Source organism: Cetorhinus maximus, chromosome 18 (assembly GCF_964194155.1).
Source record: "Cetorhinus maximus chromosome 18, sCetMax3.hap1.1, whole genome shotgun sequence".
In the NCBI taxonomy this organism is placed as follows: Eukaryota; Metazoa; Chordata; class Chondrichthyes; order Lamniformes; family Cetorhinidae; genus Cetorhinus; species Cetorhinus maximus.
Window position 1 is genome coordinate 60,800,031 of NC_135896.1, and position 22,022 is coordinate 60,822,052.

At 41.4% G+C, this 22,022-nt stretch overlaps 1 protein-coding gene across 6 annotated transcripts in view; it reads right to left on the minus strand.

Moving 5' to 3' along the window:
* ralgapa1 (Ral GTPase activating protein catalytic subunit alpha 1) overlaps positions 1–22,022 on the minus strand; it is a 259,513-nt gene that overhangs the window by 63,739 nt on the left and 173,752 nt on the right. For all 6 annotated transcript variants that reach the window (XM_078562768.1, XM_078562766.1, XM_078562765.1 and 3 more), the window contains 6 exons: positions 15,286–15,441; positions 14,220–14,348; positions 12,868–12,993; positions 5,301–5,359; positions 3,159–3,267; positions 2,948–3,058 (listed from right to left, as the gene is read on the minus strand). In XM_078562768.1, coding sequence (XP_078418894.1) covers positions 2,948–3,058; positions 3,159–3,267; positions 5,301–5,359; positions 12,868–12,993; positions 14,220–14,348; positions 15,286–15,441 — 690 coding nt within the window. The remainder of the gene's footprint in view (positions 1–2,947; positions 3,059–3,158; positions 3,268–5,300; positions 5,360–12,867; positions 12,994–14,219; positions 14,349–15,285; positions 15,442–22,022) is intronic.

Genomic DNA, 22,022 nt, shown 5'->3' on the forward strand with positions numbered 1-22,022 from the left:
CTAGATTTGTTCATTTCATTCAGCATGCTGCCTTGTTGGCAAGTGGACTCTCTTGGCAATGTCTCAACCAATCAGCAACCTTTTCTTATGCAGCAAAAATTGTTCCCTTTGAAATTTGGCATTCTTGCATCTGTCCTGATGAGTGCAAGATGGAAAGCTTCGACAGCATGCCTCTTTTTTCAGCAATACTCAAGTTCTGTACTGCCAAACTACTATTTTTAAAAACTACTGCAGATTTCCCAGACATTTTTAAGTAATTATAAATTTTCCTTGTTGTTACTGCTTCTAGGTCAAAGATTGTCATACAAGAAAAAGCAAGTTGTAAAGAAGAAAAAAGCAGAATTGCTGAAGTCATTTTCTACATGTCGGACACAAAGATAGTGTTAACAGCAGGTCTCAAGAGGAGTCTGTGGAGCAGCTGGGTGATAAAAAAAACCCATAAATAGCCAAAAGCTAAGAAAGATTTCCACTGGTGGGTTAGGGAGTTGCAGAAGAGAAAGATGATGGAAGTCACATGGCATGTACAAATATCACACAAGGAACAGGATGTTGTATGTATGGATGGACTAAGAAAACAGAGAACTCCCAGGAATATGCATAGAATATGAAAGTGATGGTTAAGGAACATCTTGAGCTGATTAGGGAAATCCCATATCAAATAACCAAATTTCAGGAGCTGAGAAAAAGCTAATACAAGGTACTTTAAAGGAAGAGTTGGCCTCCCCAGCGTGAATTATGGGAACTATTTTTAAAGTTGGTATAAGTTAGTGTGTCAGTAAATTTAGTGTTTTGTTAATCTTATTTTTAATACTAATGTCCTTTTAATGTGCGACATGCACATAGCAGGTAAAATATTTTTAGGAAGCTTGAGGGCCAATTTCTACCACTGACCATGGTTGCCAAGTTGGCATTCAATTTATCATTTCCTTCAAATCAGTGTTTTCACTTTAAAAGTTTTGGTAAAAAACAAACGCTCCCTGAAAGTAACAATGCCTTCTGATGTCCATTAAATTTCTTTAGTCCATCATTTTTAGCAACTTTCACTGTATTACCCTTTTTGGTTTCCATATAACAATGAGGTAAACAGAATTAAAATTAAAAAAAGGGCATGCATTGAATAAGCAAAACAAATTCAAAGCGGTTAAAACCTCTGGTCCAGATGGATTGTATCCATGTATTTTAAAAGGCAAGAGATAGTGGAGGCATTACTATTCATATGTAATCATTCATTAGAAAAAATTATGCTAAACTGGAGGACAGCTAATGTAATTCCTATATTTAAGAAGGGGGACAGAACATGGTCAGGGAAATATGGACAAGTCAGCTTAACATGAGCATAGGAAAAATAATTGAATCCTCACTAAAGAGGATAGAAGGACATTAGAAATGAGAAATATATTGATGAATAGTCTGCATGGATTTCAAAGGAAAATCGAGCCCTGTATGCGGTCCCCCACGCCAGTTTTCAAAATTCTGGGTGAACAGATGAGTTTAAAGGAAGATTCTGCATGGAGCTGCTCCTCCAATCACAGGCCGTTTCTCTCCCACCTTTGCTGCTGATAGACTCACTAATGAGTGAGTATGGGCAGCAAGTAATGGTGGAGCCCGAGCCTAGGGTGCCAAGCAGCGGCAAGGCCAGAGCCCGGGGCGCCAAGCAGGGAGGGTGAGGTCGCGCCGAGCCCAGGTACGGGGATATTTTGACGGACCTGGGAAGGAGTTGGTGCCATGGTGAGTATGCGGGAGTGAGAGAGTGTGTGTGTATGTGGGAGTGAGAGACTAGCTGAGAGTGGTGGGGGGGGGGGGGGGGGTCTGTGAGAAATTGAGTGACTGAGTGTGTGTGTGGGGGGGGGAGGGGGGGGGGGGGGCTGGGGGAGTGCGAGAGAGTGAAAGTGTGTGTGTGGGGGGTGGGGAGTGTGATTCTGCCAGCCAAACCTTATCTTTCTGAAATTTGCTCACCAGCCCTTTGAGTGAGAAAAATATGCAAATGTGGCCCACCGCCAAACAAAAAGGTTGGACAAGCCTGCAATAGATGGTTATGATGGTACATTTAAACGAGGAAAAATGGTTAATATGGGGGGAGGGTCAAGCTTCCGTGCCACTTATCTTATGCAATTCAATCCTGTTTTTCTCGTAACCAACTACTTTATACTTCATATTGTCAAGTCTGTGCAGTATATATTTGATTTACAATTATTCTTTGCATTCCTCTCTTGCAGTTCTCAATTTACCCTTCCAAGTTCAACTTCAAAGGTCACAAAATAAGACCAAGGGTCATCAAGGCCATTAAACCAGTTATTGCTATCTTATTCTGACTAACAATAGCAATAGGATAGCAGCTCAACCTACTCGAGAAGCTCTGCAAAAACAAATCCCATCAGAACATTACTAATTTTACATATCATCGATAGATACATTGTAACATTAATATGGTGCACTGCCAGCTGTCAAAAAGTAATCTTTCTGCTCCAAACATCTCTATTGGCAAAGAACTCCACATTCCGCCAACTCTAGTCTTTTATGCATACCTCACTCCCTTTAACCACCAATGATGGCAGCTGTGCCTTAAGGAGTCTAGGCCATAAACTCTGGAATTACCTCCATAAATCCCTGCTTCATTACCCTTCTCTCTTCCTTTAAAACCCTTATTAAACTTGCCTCTGACTAAGTGCTAAGCTACCCTTTCTAATAGCCCCTTTTTATTGCTTGGCTTCAATTTTTGCCTGCTTACTCTCCTGTGAAGTACCTTGTGATACTTCACTATGTTCTATATAAATGTGAATTACTGTCTCCTGGTAAGCTATCCAGCATCTACACTTACTCAATACAAGCATACGTTCACAAACTTTAGCCGGTTACTCCAATAAACCTTATTGACTGCAGTCTTGATTGACTAATTGTTAGCCTGTAGAAGTATTTTCAATAAGCAGAATAAATAAATGAATCTTACCTCAATAATTTTTTTTGGAGAATCTGGTGGATAATTCTGAAGTTTGTCCACATAATTGATCAATAAATGCAAGATATCACAAGCCACTTGTGCAACTGCTTTGTTTGGGAACTGTAAGTATATTAGCAATTTTTTTGTTTTTAGAAGTTGTCATATGGCTTTTCAAAAGTGGGACTGAAATTAAAAAAATCACTATGGTAACATTTCTTACCTTTAAGGTTACACAGATTACATTTAGAGCATCTTTGATTTGAGGATGGTGAGTACCATGTACCAATTCTTCACAGAGCCAAATGCCAAGGCTACAAAGTGCAACACATCTGTAAAAGAGAGATAGTAATATACATCATGTAAATATCAGATTTCTTGAAATGGTGAATGAACATAAAAGTGTATATACATAAATATATATAGAATATGAATTTATGCTTAATATACAATAACATTTCTGTTACGGGACACTGTACCAACTGGCACACTCTAGTAACTGGGTTTTTTTTTGGACAAGGGATGTTACTCATCCCTTATCCCTGGCACTAACACTTGTTGCTGAGCAGTTATGTTCACCACTCCTGTTAATCTCTCTCTCTCTCTCTCTCTCTCACAACTGCCAACTGCTAATAATTGTGAAACTCATGGGTAGTTGTTACCAGTGGCCTGCCCTCTTCCTGTCTCAGCCTCCCAATGTTCAGCACCACTCACTCGATTTGCATGCTCCCACACCTCTTGCAAGACCTCAACACCTGCATCACCGCAAGATCACCCAAGAGCTTTCTGACTGGATGAAAACATGAAACTCTTCTTGCATCTTAGTTAACCGGTATTTTTGATTATCCGCACCATCTTTTCCTGGAGCGTGCCGGATAACAGGAATTTTACTGTATTTGTGGTGAAAATATCTGAAAGTAATGTACCTTTCTTGAAATTTATTTTAATCTTTATCTCCTCTTTGGATTATTCTAAAATCAAAATCTAAGTAATCCAACCATCCTGCCACATGTGTCAGAAACCATGGCTCGGATATTGCAGTCAGTGGCAAAGAAATTACTTCAAGAAAGCCTCGTTGAGAAATCTAGCAACCTCCGGCGAGAACTTTGCCTCTTGCGACGTGACTGTAATGTTTTTAATGGGGGGATTCCCAACGCTGGCTGCAGTGGTATCATTAAACTGGCCACGCAGCCAATCACATCAAAGAATTTTGAGATAATCAACCAGGAAATCCCTTTAAAATTTATGCAGAGCAAAATAAAAATTGGGGAATATAATGGAGTGAAGGTAGAAACTGAAATATTATGAATGAAAAAAAAAACTTAAATTTAAAAATAATTAAAACAATCTAGTTTTAAATCATAAAAGACATTTAACAACATTCCACCTATTTTTTTCAGGGTCAGATCAGTCATTACACAGATTGCTGTTAAAAATCTAGTTATACCTCTCAAAACTTAAAGTTCTGAAAGTTACACCAAAGCGTAACCTTTAACGCAGTTTCCAGCAGCGATGAGCGTGGAAAAGATGTTCTCATCAAATCAACTGATTTCAGCAATTGCTGGCGCAATTGTTTTGACAGCATACATTAATATAGATTTATATTAGAAACTAGAGAATGAGACACTTATTACTACTGAACTAATATTAAAGATAAAGACATTATGGGAAGTGAGCAGAACTGGATGGCATGGCAGTTTGTATACTGTCCCTTTACTTCTGGGATTTTGGTTCAACTCCAACCAGGCTAACCGGCCCTCCCTATTGGTCTAAAGGATCCTACATTTAAAAATAAGGCCAAGCTTAATCTAGTTCTTAATGTCTATGGCTCAATACAATACTGTCAAATGGACTAACATGCTGCATGAAATATATATGTTACAAGAACACAAGAAATAGGAGCAGGGGTAGACCATGTGGTCCATCGAGCCTGCTCTGCCATTTATATGATCATGGCTGATTTTATGCTTCAATTCCATTTCCCCATATCTCTTAATTCCTTGAGACCCCAAAAATCTGTGCAGCCCAGCTTTAAAAGTATTCAGCGATGGAGTATCCACAACCCTCTGGGGTAGAGAATTCCAAAGATTCACAACCCTTTGAGTGAAGTAATTTCTCCTCATCTCAGTCCTAAATGATTGGCCCCTTATCCTGAGACTGTGCCCCACAGTAGTAGTATACTCAATTATGGTAGTGGTTTATTCTGCAGCTGGCTGTGCTGTACTTGACCAGGAATGCTGAATGCAACCTTGAATGCCTGAAATAGAAAGCGTTCTATTCCTCATCCCTTGCATTGGCCAGCACAAAAATGGACATATATAATAGAAAGAATCACATCACCAGTTATCATTATCAGAATACTAACCTAGCTGGTCCAGAAGGTTCTTCTCTTGCTGATTTTAAAATGCTCTTAATTACAAGTTCCTATGAAAACAAATAGAAAGGACCTCATCAAATGTGCACAAAATTAGTAAACAAGTAAAAAATTTGAAGCCAATATATCTGTACTTTAGAGTATATATATTTTAAAATAAATGTTCAGTAGAATATTTTTGTATTGTAACAGTTCAACAGCTCCCAGAGCTCTAGGCCTATTTCCAGAAAAACAAAAAAATCAATGAAACCCTTTAAAACACGAGTAACTTGAAAAAGAATTTAATGTATGCAGATTTCAAACAAGTAGTGCTTCTACGTAAAAAATAAACTAGAAAAGCTACCTTCAAATCAATCACGTTGAAGATTACATACGTTCGTTAAAAAAATTGGCATATCAGAAGAGAATTGTTATGGTACTATGCCTTGCTAAGTTAGTATACCAAATAAAATTCAGTAGGCTCGCACTGTGTCATATGCCAAAAAAATTCTACATGTAGAAACAGGGATTTTATTCAGAGTATTAAATCTGATATTTAAAAAATCTTACTGGACTATATTTGAGGTTTGGATGGATAGCACCAGCATTTTATTGTGCCAAATGGCAGTAAGATGCATTGTCAGATCTGCCCTTTCTCTATATGTCAAGTTTTCAGTCTCCACTGCATTGCCAGAAAGTCTTCAAATGAAAAAAGAACAAGAAAAAAAGTATTGTGAGCATTTGCACATTCCTTGGTCTAGTGCCCTACTTAGCTGGCGAATTATATATGGCATGGAGAACCTAAACGGGTTGAAAAGTAAGGCGCTTAAAGAAAGACAAGTGCAAATTAAAATAAACTTGGATCCTAGAAAATAACCTATTTACCACCATTTCTCATGAAACTCCAACAAGACTAAAAGAACTAAAACAACTTGTATTTATATAGTGCCTTTAACATAACAAAATGTCATAAGGTGCTTCACAAAAAAAAAAGACTGACTTGGATTTATTGGTGCATATCACGACTAACGGACAGCCTAAAGCACTTTACAGCCAATGAAGGACTTTTCAAGTATAACCACTATTCTAATGTTGAAAACATGACAGCCAACTCATGTATAGCAAGCTTCCACAAACAATGTGGGAATGACCCAATAATCTGTTTGTGAGAAGTTGACAGAGGTATAAATATTGGCCAGGATACCTCCTCTGCTCTTCTTTGAGTCAGTGCCATGGGGACATTTACATTTGCCTTAGGGGACAGTTAGGGCCTTGGTTTAACATTTCAGCTGAAAGATGGCTCCTCTGAAAGCACAGCACTCCCTTCAGTACTGCACTGGAATGTCAGCCTTGATTTTTGTGCTCAAATCTCTGGGGTGGGACTTGAAACCAAAACCTTCTGACTCAGCATTCTCCATTCTACTTCACAGGGGGGCAATACAAAACATATAACACCAAGCCACATAAGGAGATAGATGACCAAAAGCTTGGGAAAAGTAGTAGGTTTTATGGAGTAAAAACTGAAAATGTTGGAAATACTCAGCAGGCCTGGCAGCGTCTGTGGAGAGAAAAACAGAGATAAGGGCTTGTAGCTTCCAACGGAATGACAAATGAATTGGTTTGCCACTCCGTTCATAATTACTTACCATGAAATTCAGTCGCTCCTATCTTGCACGACCTTCCACCTCAGGCTGGACGGGATCTGTGTAGCGCAGCGGATGCCTGAGGCTTACAGTAGAGGGCAGCTCAGACAAAGGTAAGCCACGCCCCCTTTTTTTTACAGCACAAGCTGCCGTAAAGCAGACAAATTTAAAGGTCCAGCCACTTTGACAAGCCAGGGAGGAGGTAAGTGTATAAGCTGAGTGGGTTGGATTTAGGGGAGTGGGGAGGGTGGGGGTCAGGGGGAGGGGATGGGGCAAGTCTGGCCGGTGGGGGGAATCCTGTAGGGGGCAGGAGTCCCATGGGGAGGTAGTGGGGAGTCCCATGGTGGTCAGGGGGAGTCCAGTGGGTAGTCGGGGAAGGTCAGTACAATAGCTACCCAGAAGCTAGAAGTAGTTTTGATTCTACTAAATTTTTCTGCGTAACTATTGCTGTAAGACAGTCGGAACCATCTGAAGTTTGCAATTTAAACAGCATTATCAGATGGTTCCCATCTTTGAATTTCCTGGGCAATTGCCGTGCAACCCTTACCTGGGAACTACCTGTGTGGGGATTACCCAGTGCATCTTTGTGGTACCCCCAGATACACTGTCCTGGAGCTCCGAAGTTAGGGCTAAATGTTTCAAGCCATGACCTTTTGATGAAAGGTCACAACGAGGAACGTTAACTCTGTTTCTCTCTCCACAGATGCTGCCAGGCCTGTTGAATTTTTCTAGTCTTCGTTTCAAATTTCCAGCATTCACAGTATTTTGCTTTTGGATGAAGTTTTAAGGAGCATCTTAAAAAGAAAGCAAGTCAGAAAGGTAGAGAGATTTATGGAGGGATTTCCAGAGCTTAGGGCCCAGGGAGTTGAAGGCACAATCACCAATGGTGGTGATGCGATCAGAATCGGGGATGCCCAGAAAGCCAGAATTGGAGGGACACATCTCGAAGCATTGCAGAGCTGGAGAAGATTACAGAGGTAGGAAGGGGAAAGGCCATGGAGGCATCTGAAAACATGGATGAAAATTTTTAAAACTGAGGCAATGCTTCTCTGGGAGGCATGTAGGTCAGTGGCACTCTGCCGGGGCAATTGGCTTCATATTTCATTATCGCCTTGGTCAAAACATGGACAAAAGAGATGAATTCTAGAAGTGAGGTGAGAGTGACTGCCCTTGACATCAGGCAGCATTTGACTGTGTGGGGCATCAAGGACCCCTAGCAAAATTGAAGTCAATTGGAACCAGGAGGAAAGCTCTCCACTGGCTGGAGTTATCTGACACAAAGGAAGATGGCTGTGGCTTATTGGAGGCCAATCATCTCAGCCACAACACGTTGCTGCAGGAGTTCCTCATGGTAGTGTCCTCTGACTAACCATCTTCAGCTGCTTCACCAATGACCTTCCCTCCATCATAAGATCAGAACTGGGGATGTTTGCTGATTGTACACTGCTCAGTACCAGTCAAGGCTCCTCGGATTCAGTCCACACTCGCATGCAGCAAGACCAGGACAACATGCAAGCTTTGGCTGATAAGTGATAAGTGGCAATTACATTCACACCACACAAGTGCTGGTCAACGACCATCCCCAACGAGAGAATTTAACCAAGTCCCGATGACATTCAATAGCATTGCCATCACTGAGTCAGTTCTCTGGGTGTAGCTACATGGACTGCAGTCATTCAAAGAGATGGCTTACCATCACTGTCTCAAAGGCAATTAGAGATGGGCAACAAATACTGGCCTTGCCAGTAACTCTCACATCCCATGAAAGAATTTTAAAAAAGAGCACAGGGGCGATAGATGAACAGGACTTGGTATAAGTTGGGACACAAGCAGCAGAGCGTTGGGTGACCTAAAGTTTACGAGCAGTAGAACATGGGAGGCCAGCTCGGAATGTGTTAGAATGGTCAAGTGTAGAGGTTTCAAAAGGTAATAAGGGCTTTATTTGGACAAGTGGAGGAAAGGTAATGTTCCAGAGGTGGAAATAGATTTTTTAAAATTCATTTACGGGATGTGAGCATTGCTTGCTAGGCCAACATTTATTACCCATTCCTAATTGCTCTTCAGGTGGTGGCAGTGAGCTGCCTCTTGAACCACTACAGTCCACGTGGTGTAAGTACACTCAGAGTGCTGTTCGGGAGGGAGTTCCAGGATTTTGACCCAGCAACAGTGAAGGAACGATGATATATTTCCAAGCCAGGATAGTGAGTGGCTTGGAGGGGAACTTCCAGCTGGTGGTGCTCCCATGTATCTGTTGCCCTTGTCCTTCTAGATGGTAGCGGTCGTGTTCATACTGCTGTCACTGTTTGTCGTTGGTGGAGGGGGTGGGTGAATGTTTCTAGAAGGGGTGCCAATCAAGCAGGCTGCTTTGTCCTGGATGGTGTCAAGCTTCTTGAGTGTTGTTGGAGCTGCAGTCACTCAGGCCCAGGTCTTAGTGATGGCACGGATTTATAGTTGAAATTCGTCAAGGTTCCAAACAGTCTGATTCGGCCTCAGATGGGCAGCAAGCAGATGGATGGGGTCGATGGCTAAGGAGCAGAGTTTGTGGCAGGAACCAAAGAGAGTGGCTTCTATCTTCCCAATATTTAATAGTTAACAGTAGTGTGCTTTTCAGAGGATCTGATTTTTTTTAAATAATGTAATTTTTCCACAAGTATATCACATGCCACACTGACATTACTGCAAGCTAGAGTTGGACAACCTACCAGCTTTACATGAAGCAACTAAAAGCATTCCATCTTCACTGTTTGCAATCTAGTTGCAACATCAGGCTGAAAGACAAAATCCTCAACACCAAGGTTCTTGCAAAGTGCTGCATACCTGGCATCAAAACCATATTCAGAGCTCAGCTTCGCTCGGTTGGTCGTGTAGTTTGCATGGAGGATTCCGGCACACCAAAAACAGTACTCTACAGCCAGCTGAGCACGGGACCCTGCACCATGGGACATCCCAAACTTAGATAAAAGGCAATCTTAAAGCAACCTCAGAGCTTGCAAGCTGGATCCCAATCCATGGGGGGAAAAGAAATCTTGGACAGACCCAAATGGAGAAGTCTCCGTGATCAAACAATTTCAACATTTGAGGAGAACAGAGTCAAGTGCCTTCAGGACAAGTGAGTGCTGCACAAAGCCAATGCCTCCATCCATCACTCCAACACTGACTTCAATCAGTTATGCAAATAGAGACTTGATCTAACATCACACATAAGACTACATCAAACTGTAAACCATTTATTTTGCTGAGCACTCATTCATCAAAGTGACAGGAGAATCCATAATTGATACTAATAGCTGGTAAAATATAACCTCTTTCCTAACAGTATCAATTTTAAGCTGGTCCTATAGGTCAGTGTACATTTTTAACTTTGTACCAGATACTGTTCTGGACTGCAGCAAATGTGGAACAAGGGCAGTACAGGTATTCTTGCTACCAATGCCATCCTAATTTTCAGAAAATATTACGTTGTGCTGGTACCAATTATAGCAAGTTCCAAAGTATGGAAAGGCATTAAGGAAGAGAATGCATTAAACCTTCAGAATCTGAGTTCGGGACAGGCCGCTGAAACAGCAGACTGGATCGAAATTCAAATCCACAGGCTCTTGAGAGGTTTCAGAACAGCAACATGTGACACTTGTGGTTTGTCTGCATGCTTTTTAGATGATTTACACACTTAAGATTTTTTTTTAAATCCTAAAAGTGGATTTCCATTATTAGAACGAAATTTAATAAAGATTGTTACAATATTTTATTGTAGAACTAGTTGTGGATCTTAGTCTCTAAGCTTTTGGATACGACAGCAATCTAATTTTGTATACCTACTTTATACTATATAGAATCTTTGTATTTTCAAAAGGATGACATTGCTGGACCTCGCCAAGTGAGAAGGTTGTGGGTTCATGTCCCACACCAGGACAAGTGCACAAAAGTCAAGGCTGCCAGTTCAGTTCAATACTGAGGGAATGCTACACAGTTGGAGGCGTCATCTTTTTGAATTTTTTAAACTGAGGCATTGATTTCCCTCTCAGGTGGATGCAAAAGATCCCTTTGCTCTGCTTCGAAGAGCAGAAGGGTTATCCCTGGTGTTCTGGCCAATATTTCTCCCTCAATCAACAAAGAAAAAACAAATTATTGGGTCATTATTACATTGTTGTTTGTGAAAGCTTGCTGTTTGTGGGAGCTTGCTAATACATTTCCTACATTACAGTGACTTCATTTCATAACTACTTAATTTGCTGTGCAGTGCTTTGGAATGTCTTGTGGTCGTGAAAGGCACTGCATAAATGCAAGTCGTTCTTTCTTTCCCTGGCATTTCTGTATTAGAAGCTGACTTTTAATTACATAGTGCCTTTAACGCAGGAAAACATCCCAAGACACTTCACACAGTGATAATTTTAAAAATGGAGGCTAAGCCAAAGAAGGAGATATTAGGAAAGATGATCAAAAGCTTGATCAGAGCCAGGTTTTAAAGATCTTAGGAATGGAGAGAAAAAGTGCAGGAGTTTAGGCAGAGAATTCCAGAGCATGGACTTTGACAGTGAAAATAAACGGTGGAGCACAGGAAGGAAGAGGAATGCACAAGAGGCCAGGGTCAGGGAAACAGAGCTTGGTGGGGAGATTGTCAGAGCGGAGAAAAATTAAAGGTTTGGAGGAGCAATGCCATAGTGAGACTTGAACCAGATTTTTCTCAGCACTCGCTAGTACATATATTACAGTGTAAATCATTTAGCAACTTACAATCACCAGCAAGACAAAAAATGAAAAACCCATGGTCAATTGGGAAACAAATCAAGAATATTAATCTCCAACCCACTTAGGCGATAAAAAAAAACTAGCGGAGTACACTGATGATACTTATATTGCCTGTTAGCTAAAGCTTTATTTCAATAAGATGTGATTTCTTATAAGCAACTTGTAAGCAGTCCAGCTCTCAGGTTTGCAAAGTCAGTACTTGCCATAAAAGATAGTAACTTGTTTCAATCATTTCCAGTCCTCTTGTAAAAGAGAAAATGTCTAATACCTAACCTAGCAAAACCCTTGCCCAACTTATGCACAAGACCTCAGTCTTCTTCAACATACTAAATTGAAATTATCCAGACCTTTAATTATTTAAGTACAATCCACTCCCAAGGCTATGCATCTCTAAAATGACCAAATATTTTAAGCCTTTCAGGAGATTACATGGCTGCTCGTGGGTGTCACATCAGGATACTTGGCTCATTAGAAGTGTGTAGTGCGGGCTTGATTAACTAGATGGCCCTTTCCTCCCTGTTATTTATGTATGTTCGCAAGTATGAGGTTAGGGAAGAATCCTAGAGCTTAGAGACTAGATGGCTGATGGCATGGCCACCGTTGTTGAAATCAAGGTTTGGGCTGGTGGGGGGGGGAACAAGCGGGGGAGGGGTGAACAAGCAGACAGAGTTGTTGTGCTGCAAGAGCAAACAGCAATTAATCTATAAATCAAGGGTAAGTACAGTTCAGAGTATAATCTTGGGGAAGGCAGTGGCAGTGACGTAGTGGTATTGTCACTGACTGGTAACCCAGCATAATGCTCCAGGGACCCGGGTTCGAATCCCACCACCAATAAATGATTTTCAATAAAAATCTGGATGACCATGAAACCATAACGTAAAAACCTTAAAAACTTAGGGAAGGAAATCTGTCATCTTTACTTAGCCTTCGTGTGACTCCAGACCTACAGCAATGTGGCTGTATCAGAAATGGCCTAGTAAGCCATTTGTATCAAACTGCTACAAAGTCTAAAAGGAATGAAACTGGACGGATCAACCTAGGCACTGGGAACGGCAACAGCAAACCTGTCCTTTTGACCTGCAAAGTCCTCCTTACTAACATCTGGGGACCTGTGCCAAAATTGGGAGAGCTGTCTCAAAGATTTGATGACATTCAAACACATTTAGTACCATTTACACAAGGAATTTTACCTTAACATCATCACATTTTGTTGACAAAATATCCACAAGAGAAGGCTGTAATGTTGGGAGGTCATCATATAAATTTGGGAAACAGACTAAAGAGCCCAATAGAATCTGCGCTTCCACTCTTGGAGCCTTAAATGGAACAAGGGTAAATTTAGAAGTTTCAGGCAAATCAACTGAAATCAACCAATATTTAATTCAAATTTAACATTAGCATTGGTATTACTTTAGAAATTCTAGACCAATTTATTAAAATAAATAAATTACCATTGATTAATCGGAAAACATAGGCTATAACATCATTTCAGCTACACAGTTTTTAAAAATTGCTTTATGACTAATAAGATTTAAATCTAACTAAGGAGGAGAATTACCATGGTGAATTCATGGTGGCAGAAAAGGTTATTGTCTTTTTCAAACATTTTATTGGATACTTGAAACGACGTTTAAAAGTAAACCAGACTTTTGTTTTTTTCTTTTCTCTCTACTGACGGCAATGACTCATGTTGCTGGCATATCACCCACATTGCCATTTTTCATGATTAGCTGAGACAGCAAGGGTCATCAGACTTCTTGATCGATTATGGAGCAGCTTGACAGTCAAGCTCATTCCAGTCTAGAATTCACTTTTATATTACAATACATATACAATACAAACATGGCATAAGAATGCAAAGGTAAATTCTGGTATCTTCAGCAGTAACTTTGCTGAGATGAGCTAACATAATACAGATGAAGTCTGATATATTCACTGGACTATGCAGGTCAGTACTACATAGACACTGCATTTACCCAACGAACCACCAAGAACCAACTGTAAAAATGATCTACATAATTTAGTACAATATAAAAAATTACCAAAATACCTTATTTGGTATTTTTACATTCAGGGAAAACCTAGATACTGTTCAACTAAGCAAAATGTATTGATTTATAGAGGAAGTACATTTACTGCTCCATCCATATGTGTCTTAGAAAGAACCCAGTTGAGACCATGAAATAATTGACCAAATTTAATGATATTTGCACACTCTTGAAAATAAAAATAGCAGTTGGATTACAACAAAGGGTTCTAATTTCAAAGGGAACACGACTTTGCTACATTGTTTAAAGTTTGACAAATTGGAGAATTGCAAGTCACTGAAGCACCGCATTAGTGTTCATTATGGGCAGATCACAAACCCATATATAACCTCTAAATACCCTATGTTGTTTTCTTTAGATTATAAAAAAATTCACACGATAATGTTCCTTTAATTTTCAAAATAAGCTAACAGTCAAATCAGCATTTCAAAAGTCCATCTTTCTACCTTGTTCTGGATTCACCAGTAAAGACAATAACATGCTTGTTGACCTACATTGAGCGAAGAGGAGAACGTCACTTTGCTAGCAGCAACTATGAAGTCCCAAATTAGCATGGTAGCACCAGGCAACCCAATAGAAAAGAACCTTGGGGAACAGTGCTTGATGATCGTATTCACAATATCCTATAATGTTTTTAAAAACAGTATTAAAATAGAATACAACTAAAATGGACAGAATCAGCTTTTCCATTATATAAATCAAATATAACAAGCAAGTAACTAAAATATAAAATTGCACATTTGAGTTTCATCTGATACAAACCAAAAAAATCAAGCATTAGCAATTTCTCATTTTGATCAGCTACTCAAAATTAATCAAAATTTGAGGGCAATAATGGGATTTTCTAAAAGTACAATGTAGCATTAATTCTTTATTTTGACATTGAAAATAGAACATGAACTAGATGATCATGTGTGCCTCTTCAGAAATAGTGTTGGGTTTAGAGAAGTGCAGAAACAATTTGCTAATTGTTGAGGCAAGGGAGACGTACTGAAGCAATGCATCACATGAGTTACACTCGGTTTAAACATATTACCAGAAGAAGTGAAAGAGACTTCACAGTGATTTTTGTAGTACATATATTTTTGCTCCATCACTCTCAGCAAATTTGCAGCATTTTCCTGAAGTATTTTCATTTATTTCTTCTTCTTCCCTTCTCCACTCCTTCCCAAGTCTTTTTCCCTTAGTCATTTAACCAATTTTAATTTTAATCTGCCCATTACTTCTCACTTATAGCACTTGCTGGAGCAGCCACTTGTGCAGCACATTCAAGATTAATAATTAAAACCTTGACAGATAAGTTATTTACCCTGGTCCAGGCCTAACTAGCTCATTTCAGCTGTAGTATCTTATGTACAGCAGCAAAGCACCTCATAGACTTGCATCGCCAGCAGTGGTACAGCACCAGTCCCAGAACCCCCAACTAGCAAGAAAAAACCTCACACCAAACAGCACCTTTAACTTGTAGAGTTTAAATTTAATAACTCAAGTTCTTTACAAGTCTGAAAATACATACTTCAGTAAAAATAGTAAACAGACTTTAAACAGAAAAAAACCGACCTGATCAGGATTTAAGAGTCCACTGTGCATTATATTATAGAAGTGAACCAGGAAATCAGAATTAGGCGAAACATCTTGGCGCCGTTTCATAATTTTGCAGATAAGCTTATATGCATGCAGCTTTCCTTGTTTGTATTTTTCTGGTAATGTTGTTGCCTAAATGATAATTAAATTTTCACATTAATTATTGTGTTCAGTAAAAAAAAATTACTCTAATTTATAAAGCAGAAAACATTACTGCTTAAATGATGGAAAACAAGTTTGGTTTATGTATAAAATGTAACTAGAAGATCTCCTCTGCTCATAGATAAAAGATGTGAAAAAAGTTACAGACCTTACAAAAGTAAAATAATCTCCAAGGACCACAAGAGTCAATAAATGGAATCAGTCACCATTGTGTCTCAATAATTAGAAACAGAATTGATTATAGAAACCTACAAAATATTAGATTAAATTACTGTAAATATTAGAACTATACAATGGTACAAAAATATATATATCTAATTATCTAATTATTTCTAGCTATAATTATACCATTTCTCATACTGCAATTACATCCTCTGACCAATAACACAGCACGCTTGCACTGGCAGGAAGGTACTATGCACTGTGAAAAATGTACATAGAGTTTTCACTATAAACATGGACCCAGGAATTTGACAGAACATCCGGACACACAAATTTTAATATAATACATTTAGAACAGATATCAAATAGCAAATGAATACATTCAATAAGATGCAAATATTAAAAAAGACTCGGTAACTTGATATAAGAATTATACAGTTCAATTATCTATTACCTTTAGACTTGACACTCCCTGTTGGTATCCCACATTCTACCCTTTGTAAACTTGAGGTCATCCAAAACTCTGCTGCTTGCACCTTAACTCGCAGCAAGTCCCATTCCTCTATCACTCCGTCCTCACTGACCCACATGGCTCTTGGTCATGTAATGTTTTGACTTTAAAATTCCCATCCTTGTTTTCAAATCCCTCTATCGCTTTCCCCCCTCCCTATCCCTGTAACCTCTGCCAATCTCACAACCCTCCAAGGTATCTGCACTCCTCTAATTCTGGCCTCTTGAGCATCCCAATTTTAATTGCTCCATCACTGTTGGCTGTGCTTTCAGCCACTAAGGTCCTTAGTTTGGGAATTCCTTCCCTAATCCTCTCTTTCCTCATTTAAGATGCCTGTTAAAATCCCAAGCTTTTGATCATCTGACCTAATATTGCCTTCTGTGGCTCAGTGCCAAATGCTCTTTAATAACACTCTTGGGATGTTTTGCTATGTTGAAGGCACTTATCGTTTGTAATTCTAAAGACAGAAATCAGGTTTTAATAAAATTGTTGAACATAACATTGATTTTAGCCAAGATTTCTGAATTTTAAACATAACTCAGTTGCATTTGTGCCATTTTTCCCTCTCATGGCTTCTAACCTGTGTAGGTTTCCTATCTGTACAAGGGTACAACAGAGAAGTGGGTCAGGGCCAGGTTCTGAGCTCTAGTCCTAGTTTGAAGTGTGACAATGGCAAGGGTGATAATGGTGATTAGACTGGGAAGAGGACTCATTCATAGTATTACCCAGAACCAGGCTGGGAAAGCATCGCCATAGAGTTGGGAAGCTGGCTGATGGGCTGAGCAGATGTGAGGAGAGGTGTGACATCTAGCATGACCCAATGGGCTAAATGCCTTTGTTCTGTGCTGTAAATGCTCATGGTTCTATAACCACATTTGGGAATTTTATTGTTGCTGCTAATCACATGATTGGTGATAAAATCCTTTGTTTTTGGTCAATATTATTTGCATAAGAATAGGTTTTAAATCTTTCCTCTCAACCTCTTGGGAGCCACTTGGTATCTACTCAAACCTCCCCCTACTACCACCTATTAATGTTGGAGCTGACCCCGTAATTGATCTTCAGAAGATTATTGGGCATGAAGCCATTCCACACCTGTTCTTTTGGAGTTGTAACACTGTACCACGACATTTTACTCTGAAGTTTCAATGTTACCACTAGTTTTTGCCCAAGTACACATTTTGGTAGCTATTCCAATTAATCGACCTTTTCCAAAATCAGCACAAAGACAATCACTGCATTTAAAAATCAAATTTCTAAACCTAATCCTGACCATGAAAGAATTAGATAAGCTTTTATGATTCCACTCCTCATCTTGCTCAGATGTTAACAGGGGTCAAATTCCACTGCTCACCATCCCCAAAACCACCCCCTCCTCCTCCCCCATCCCCCCCCACCCCCTTTCCACCATGGGCCCTTTAGAGATTTTGACAAGGGCTATTTCTTGATCTTTGGGCGCTATATTTTGGTTTTCCATTTAGATCTGAAGATTTAAGTTAGAAACCAAACTGTTCTCAAAGCAGGAGTTTGCAAACTTGCTCTACACAACTACAGAGGCATGAGGGAGGAGCTGGCCAGAATTCACTGGGAGATGAGCCTAGCAGGAAAGACAGTGGAACAGCAATGGCAGGAGTTTCTGGGAGTAATTTGGGAGACACAGCAAAAATTCATCCCTAGGAAGAAGAAGCATACTAAAGGGAGGACGAGGCAACCATGGCTGACAAGGGAATTCAGGGACAGCATAAAAGCTAAAGAGAAGGCATACAATGCGGCGAAGAGCAGTGGGAAACCAGGGGATTGGGAAGCCTACAAAGACCAACAGAGGACAACTAAAAAAGAAATAAGGAGGGAGAAGATTAAATATGAGGGCAAACTAGCCAGTAATACAAAAGAAGATTGCAAGAGTTTTTTAAGATATATAAAGGGTAAGAGAGAAGCAAAAGTGGACATTGGGCCGCTGGAAAATGACGCTGGAGAAGTAGTAGTGGGGAACAAAGAAATGGCGGAGGAACTGAATAGGTACTTTGCGTCAGTCTTCACAGTGGAAGACACGAGTGACATCCCCAAAGTTCAAGAGAGTCGGGGGGCAGAGGTGAGTATGGTGGTCATTACCAAGGAGAAGGTGCTAGGAAAACTGAAAGGTCTGAAGGTGGATAAATCACCTGGACTAGATGGATTACACCCCAGAGTTCTGAAGGAGATAGCTGAAGAGATGGTGGAGGCGTTAGTGGTGATCTTTCAGGAATCACTGGAGTCAGGGAGGGTCCCAGAGGACTGGAAAATCGCTAATGTAACCCCCCTGGTTAAGAAGGGAGTGAGGCAAAAGACAGGAAATTACAGGCCGATTAGCCTGACCTCGGTCATTGGTAAGATTTTAGAGTCCATTATTAAGGATGAGATTTCTGAATACTTGGAAGTGCATGGTAAAATCGGGCAAAGTCAGCATGGTTTCATCAAGGGGAGGTCACGCCCGACAAATCTGTGAGAAGTCTTTGAGGAGGTAACGAGGAGGTTAGACAAAGGAGAGCCAATGGATGTTATCTACTTGGACTTCCAGAAGGCCTTTGACAAGGTGCCGCACAGGAGGCTGCTCAGTAAGATAAGAGCCCATGGTGTTAGAGGCAAGGTACTAGCATGGTTAGAAGATTGGCTATCTGGCAGGAGGCAGAGAGTGGGGATAAGGGGGTCCTTCTCAGGATGGCGGCCGGTGACTAGTGGAGTTCCGCAGGGGTCAGTGTTGGGACCACAACTTTTCACTTTATACATTAATGATCTAGATGAAGGAACTGAGGGCATCCTGGCTAAGTTTGCAGATGATACAAAGATAGGTGGAGGGACAGGTAGTATTGAGGAGGCGGGGAGGTTGTAGAAGGATTTGGACAGGTTAGGAGAATGGGCAAAGAAGTGGCAGATGGAATACAACGTGGGGAAGTGTGAGGTCATGCACTTTGGTAGGAAGAATAGAGGCATAGACTATTTTCTAAATGGGGAGAGAATTCAGAAATCTGGAGTGCAAAGGGACTTGGGAGTCCTAGTCCAGGATTCTCCTAAGGTTAACTTGCAGGTTGACGCGGTAGTTAGGAAGGCAAATGCAATGTTGGCATTTATTTCGAGAGCACTAGAATATAAAAGCAGGGATGTGCTGCTGAGGCTTTATAAGGCTCTGGTCAGACCACATTTAGAATATTGAGAGCAATTTTGGACCCCGTATCTCAGGAAGGATGTGCTGGCCCTGGAGAGGGTCCAGAGGTTCACAAGAACGATCCCAGGAATGAAAGGCTTAACATATGAGGAACGTTTGAGGACTCTGGGTCTATACTTGATGGAGTTTAGAAGGATGAGGGGGGATCTGATTGAAACTTACAGAATACTGAAAGGCTTGGATATAGTGGACATGGGGAAGATGTTCCCATTAGTAGGAGAGATTAGGACCCGAGGGCACAGCCTCAGAGTAAAGGGAAGACCTTTTAGAACAGAGATGAGGAGAAACTTCTTTAGCCAGAGAGTGGTGAATCTATGGAATTCATTGCCACAGAAGGCTGTGGAGGCCAGGTCATTGAGTGTATTTAAGACCGCGATAGATAGGTTCTTGATTGGTAAGGGGATCAAAGGTTACGGGGAGAAGGCGGGAGAATGGGGTTGAGAAACTTATCAGCCATGATTGAATGGCGGAGCAGACTCGATGGGCCGAATGGCCTAATTTCTGCTCCTATGTCTTATGGTCTTACACCTCCATTAAAGGACATTAAAGAAACAAGAGACTTGGTGCTGGGCAGGCGACCAAGAACCCAACAACAAATAAACAGTTTTCTTTCATTCACACCCACCTACCCCGCCCCACCACCCCGCCCCCCTCTTACTGGTCATTCCCCTCCAGTGGCTGATATTAAAGCCTGGAAGGTGGGGCTCTTCTGAATCAACTGGACTCACCAAACTTATTCTACACATCAAAACTTAAAACACCTGACATCCAAAAAGAGCTTGTATACAGACGGACAGTTCTGTCGCAGAGACACTTAAAGAGCCAAAGAGAAACAAAGAGAACTGCATTTCTCCCTTTACCCCATATCTCTCTACATTAAACTTCACACCCCAAATAATTTATTGGATAAATGTAAAAGTGGAAGAAAGACATTGATAAGTAGTCTGTATCCTTGCAAGCCAGGCACAGGAAACGGGTTTGAGAAGGAAAAATCAAGATATTTTGAGTTGGAAAATCATACAAAATATAGAAATGAAATGCGCTGCCAATAGAAAAGTGAGCAATATAGCCAGTTGTCCACACCCTCTCTCTCGCCAAGTGGCCTCCTTCTCCTTCGCCCCCTCCTACACCTGTGCCCCGTCCCTCACCCTCACTCCCTCCTGCCTTCATACAGGCTAGCTCAGTCCCCGCCTCTCACACAGGCTAGCTCAGTCCCCGCCTCTCTCACACACTCGCTCAGTCCCCGCCTCTCTCACACACTCACTCAGTCCCCTGTCCCACACACACACATTCACTCACTCCCCCTCCCTCCCACACACTCGCTCACTCCCTCCCACCCACATGTTCTATTCGTTCATGCTCCCTCCCTCCTGCCCCCCAACACACTTGCTCGCTCCCTCATGACACCACCCCCCCCCGACGGTTACTCAGTACCACTCCCTTGCTCCACCCACTCGCTCACTCCCTCCTCCCTCGGCCCAGCCACCCGCTCGCTCACTCCCTCCTCCCTCGCCCCAGCCACCCACTTGCTCACTCCCTCGCCCGACACCTGCTCACTCACTCCCTCCTCCCCCGCCCCAGCCACCCGCTCACCCTGCCCGCACCATCGCTTCGCCCGCTCGCTCCGACGCCTCAACCGCTCTCCCTCGCTCCCACTACCCCCCCCACACACCCGCTCACTCCTTCCTTCCCCTCCCCCCACTCACTCCTTCCTTTCTTCCCCCCCGCTCACTCACCCACACTCACTCGCCCCCTCCTGCGTGCCTCTTCCTCCCTCTCCCTCGTACGCCCCCTCCCTCCCCCTCACCCACACCCATTCGCTCCCTCCCACATGCTCACTCCCTTCCTCAGTCTCTCTCCCTGCTCTCTCTCTCTCTCGTTCCCTTGTTTGACACAGCTGGACCCACTCTGCCTGCATTGACTCTGCTGCCATCTTGGCTTCCTTTTTTCCTGTGCTGTTGCTCCAGTTGGAGCCACTTTATCTCTGTGCTGAATCTGCTGCTATCTTGACCTCAGTCTGTCCTATTGTGCTGCTCCAGCTCTTCCAATGACAGGTTCCCTTCCTCCATTCATTGCTGCTCCTCCAATCACAGATTCTGTCTCAGGAGGATTTGCAATATTTGGAGAGAGGGATCCTGTGAGTGGAGGAGCTGGAACAGCCAGCATAGTTGATATAGAATCTGTGACTGGAGGAGCAGCTCCTCATAGATTCCATTTCTTCCACACTTGCTGCTCCTCCACTCAGACTCTGCATTGTTTACCTGCTCGCAATGGGATGTTTGTACCTGTAATTTTTCAGCCCCATTTAGACCATGGAGTAGCCACAATGTAAGGGGGCAGCTTTTGTTGAATTTTTCACCTGTCTTTGGTTTTTCATAGGCTACTTATGACATTGAGGGCAAATTCACCCACTGCCCCTGTGTATTTTGAACCCTGACCGTTAAGAAATGTATAAGTCAATTCCTAAGGTAGAAAAAACAAGACAGACACCAAACCCCATTTTAATTTTAAATGAATAATGTAAACAAAAATACCTTGATTACGAATAAGAAACTTAAATTTATTTTAGATGATGCAGCATTAAATTTTTAAGCGTTCTGCAGAAAAGTGAAGTGCAAGCACAGCATCCTTAAAAATCTAGATCACACTACTATATACAAAACAACCAACTAAGAT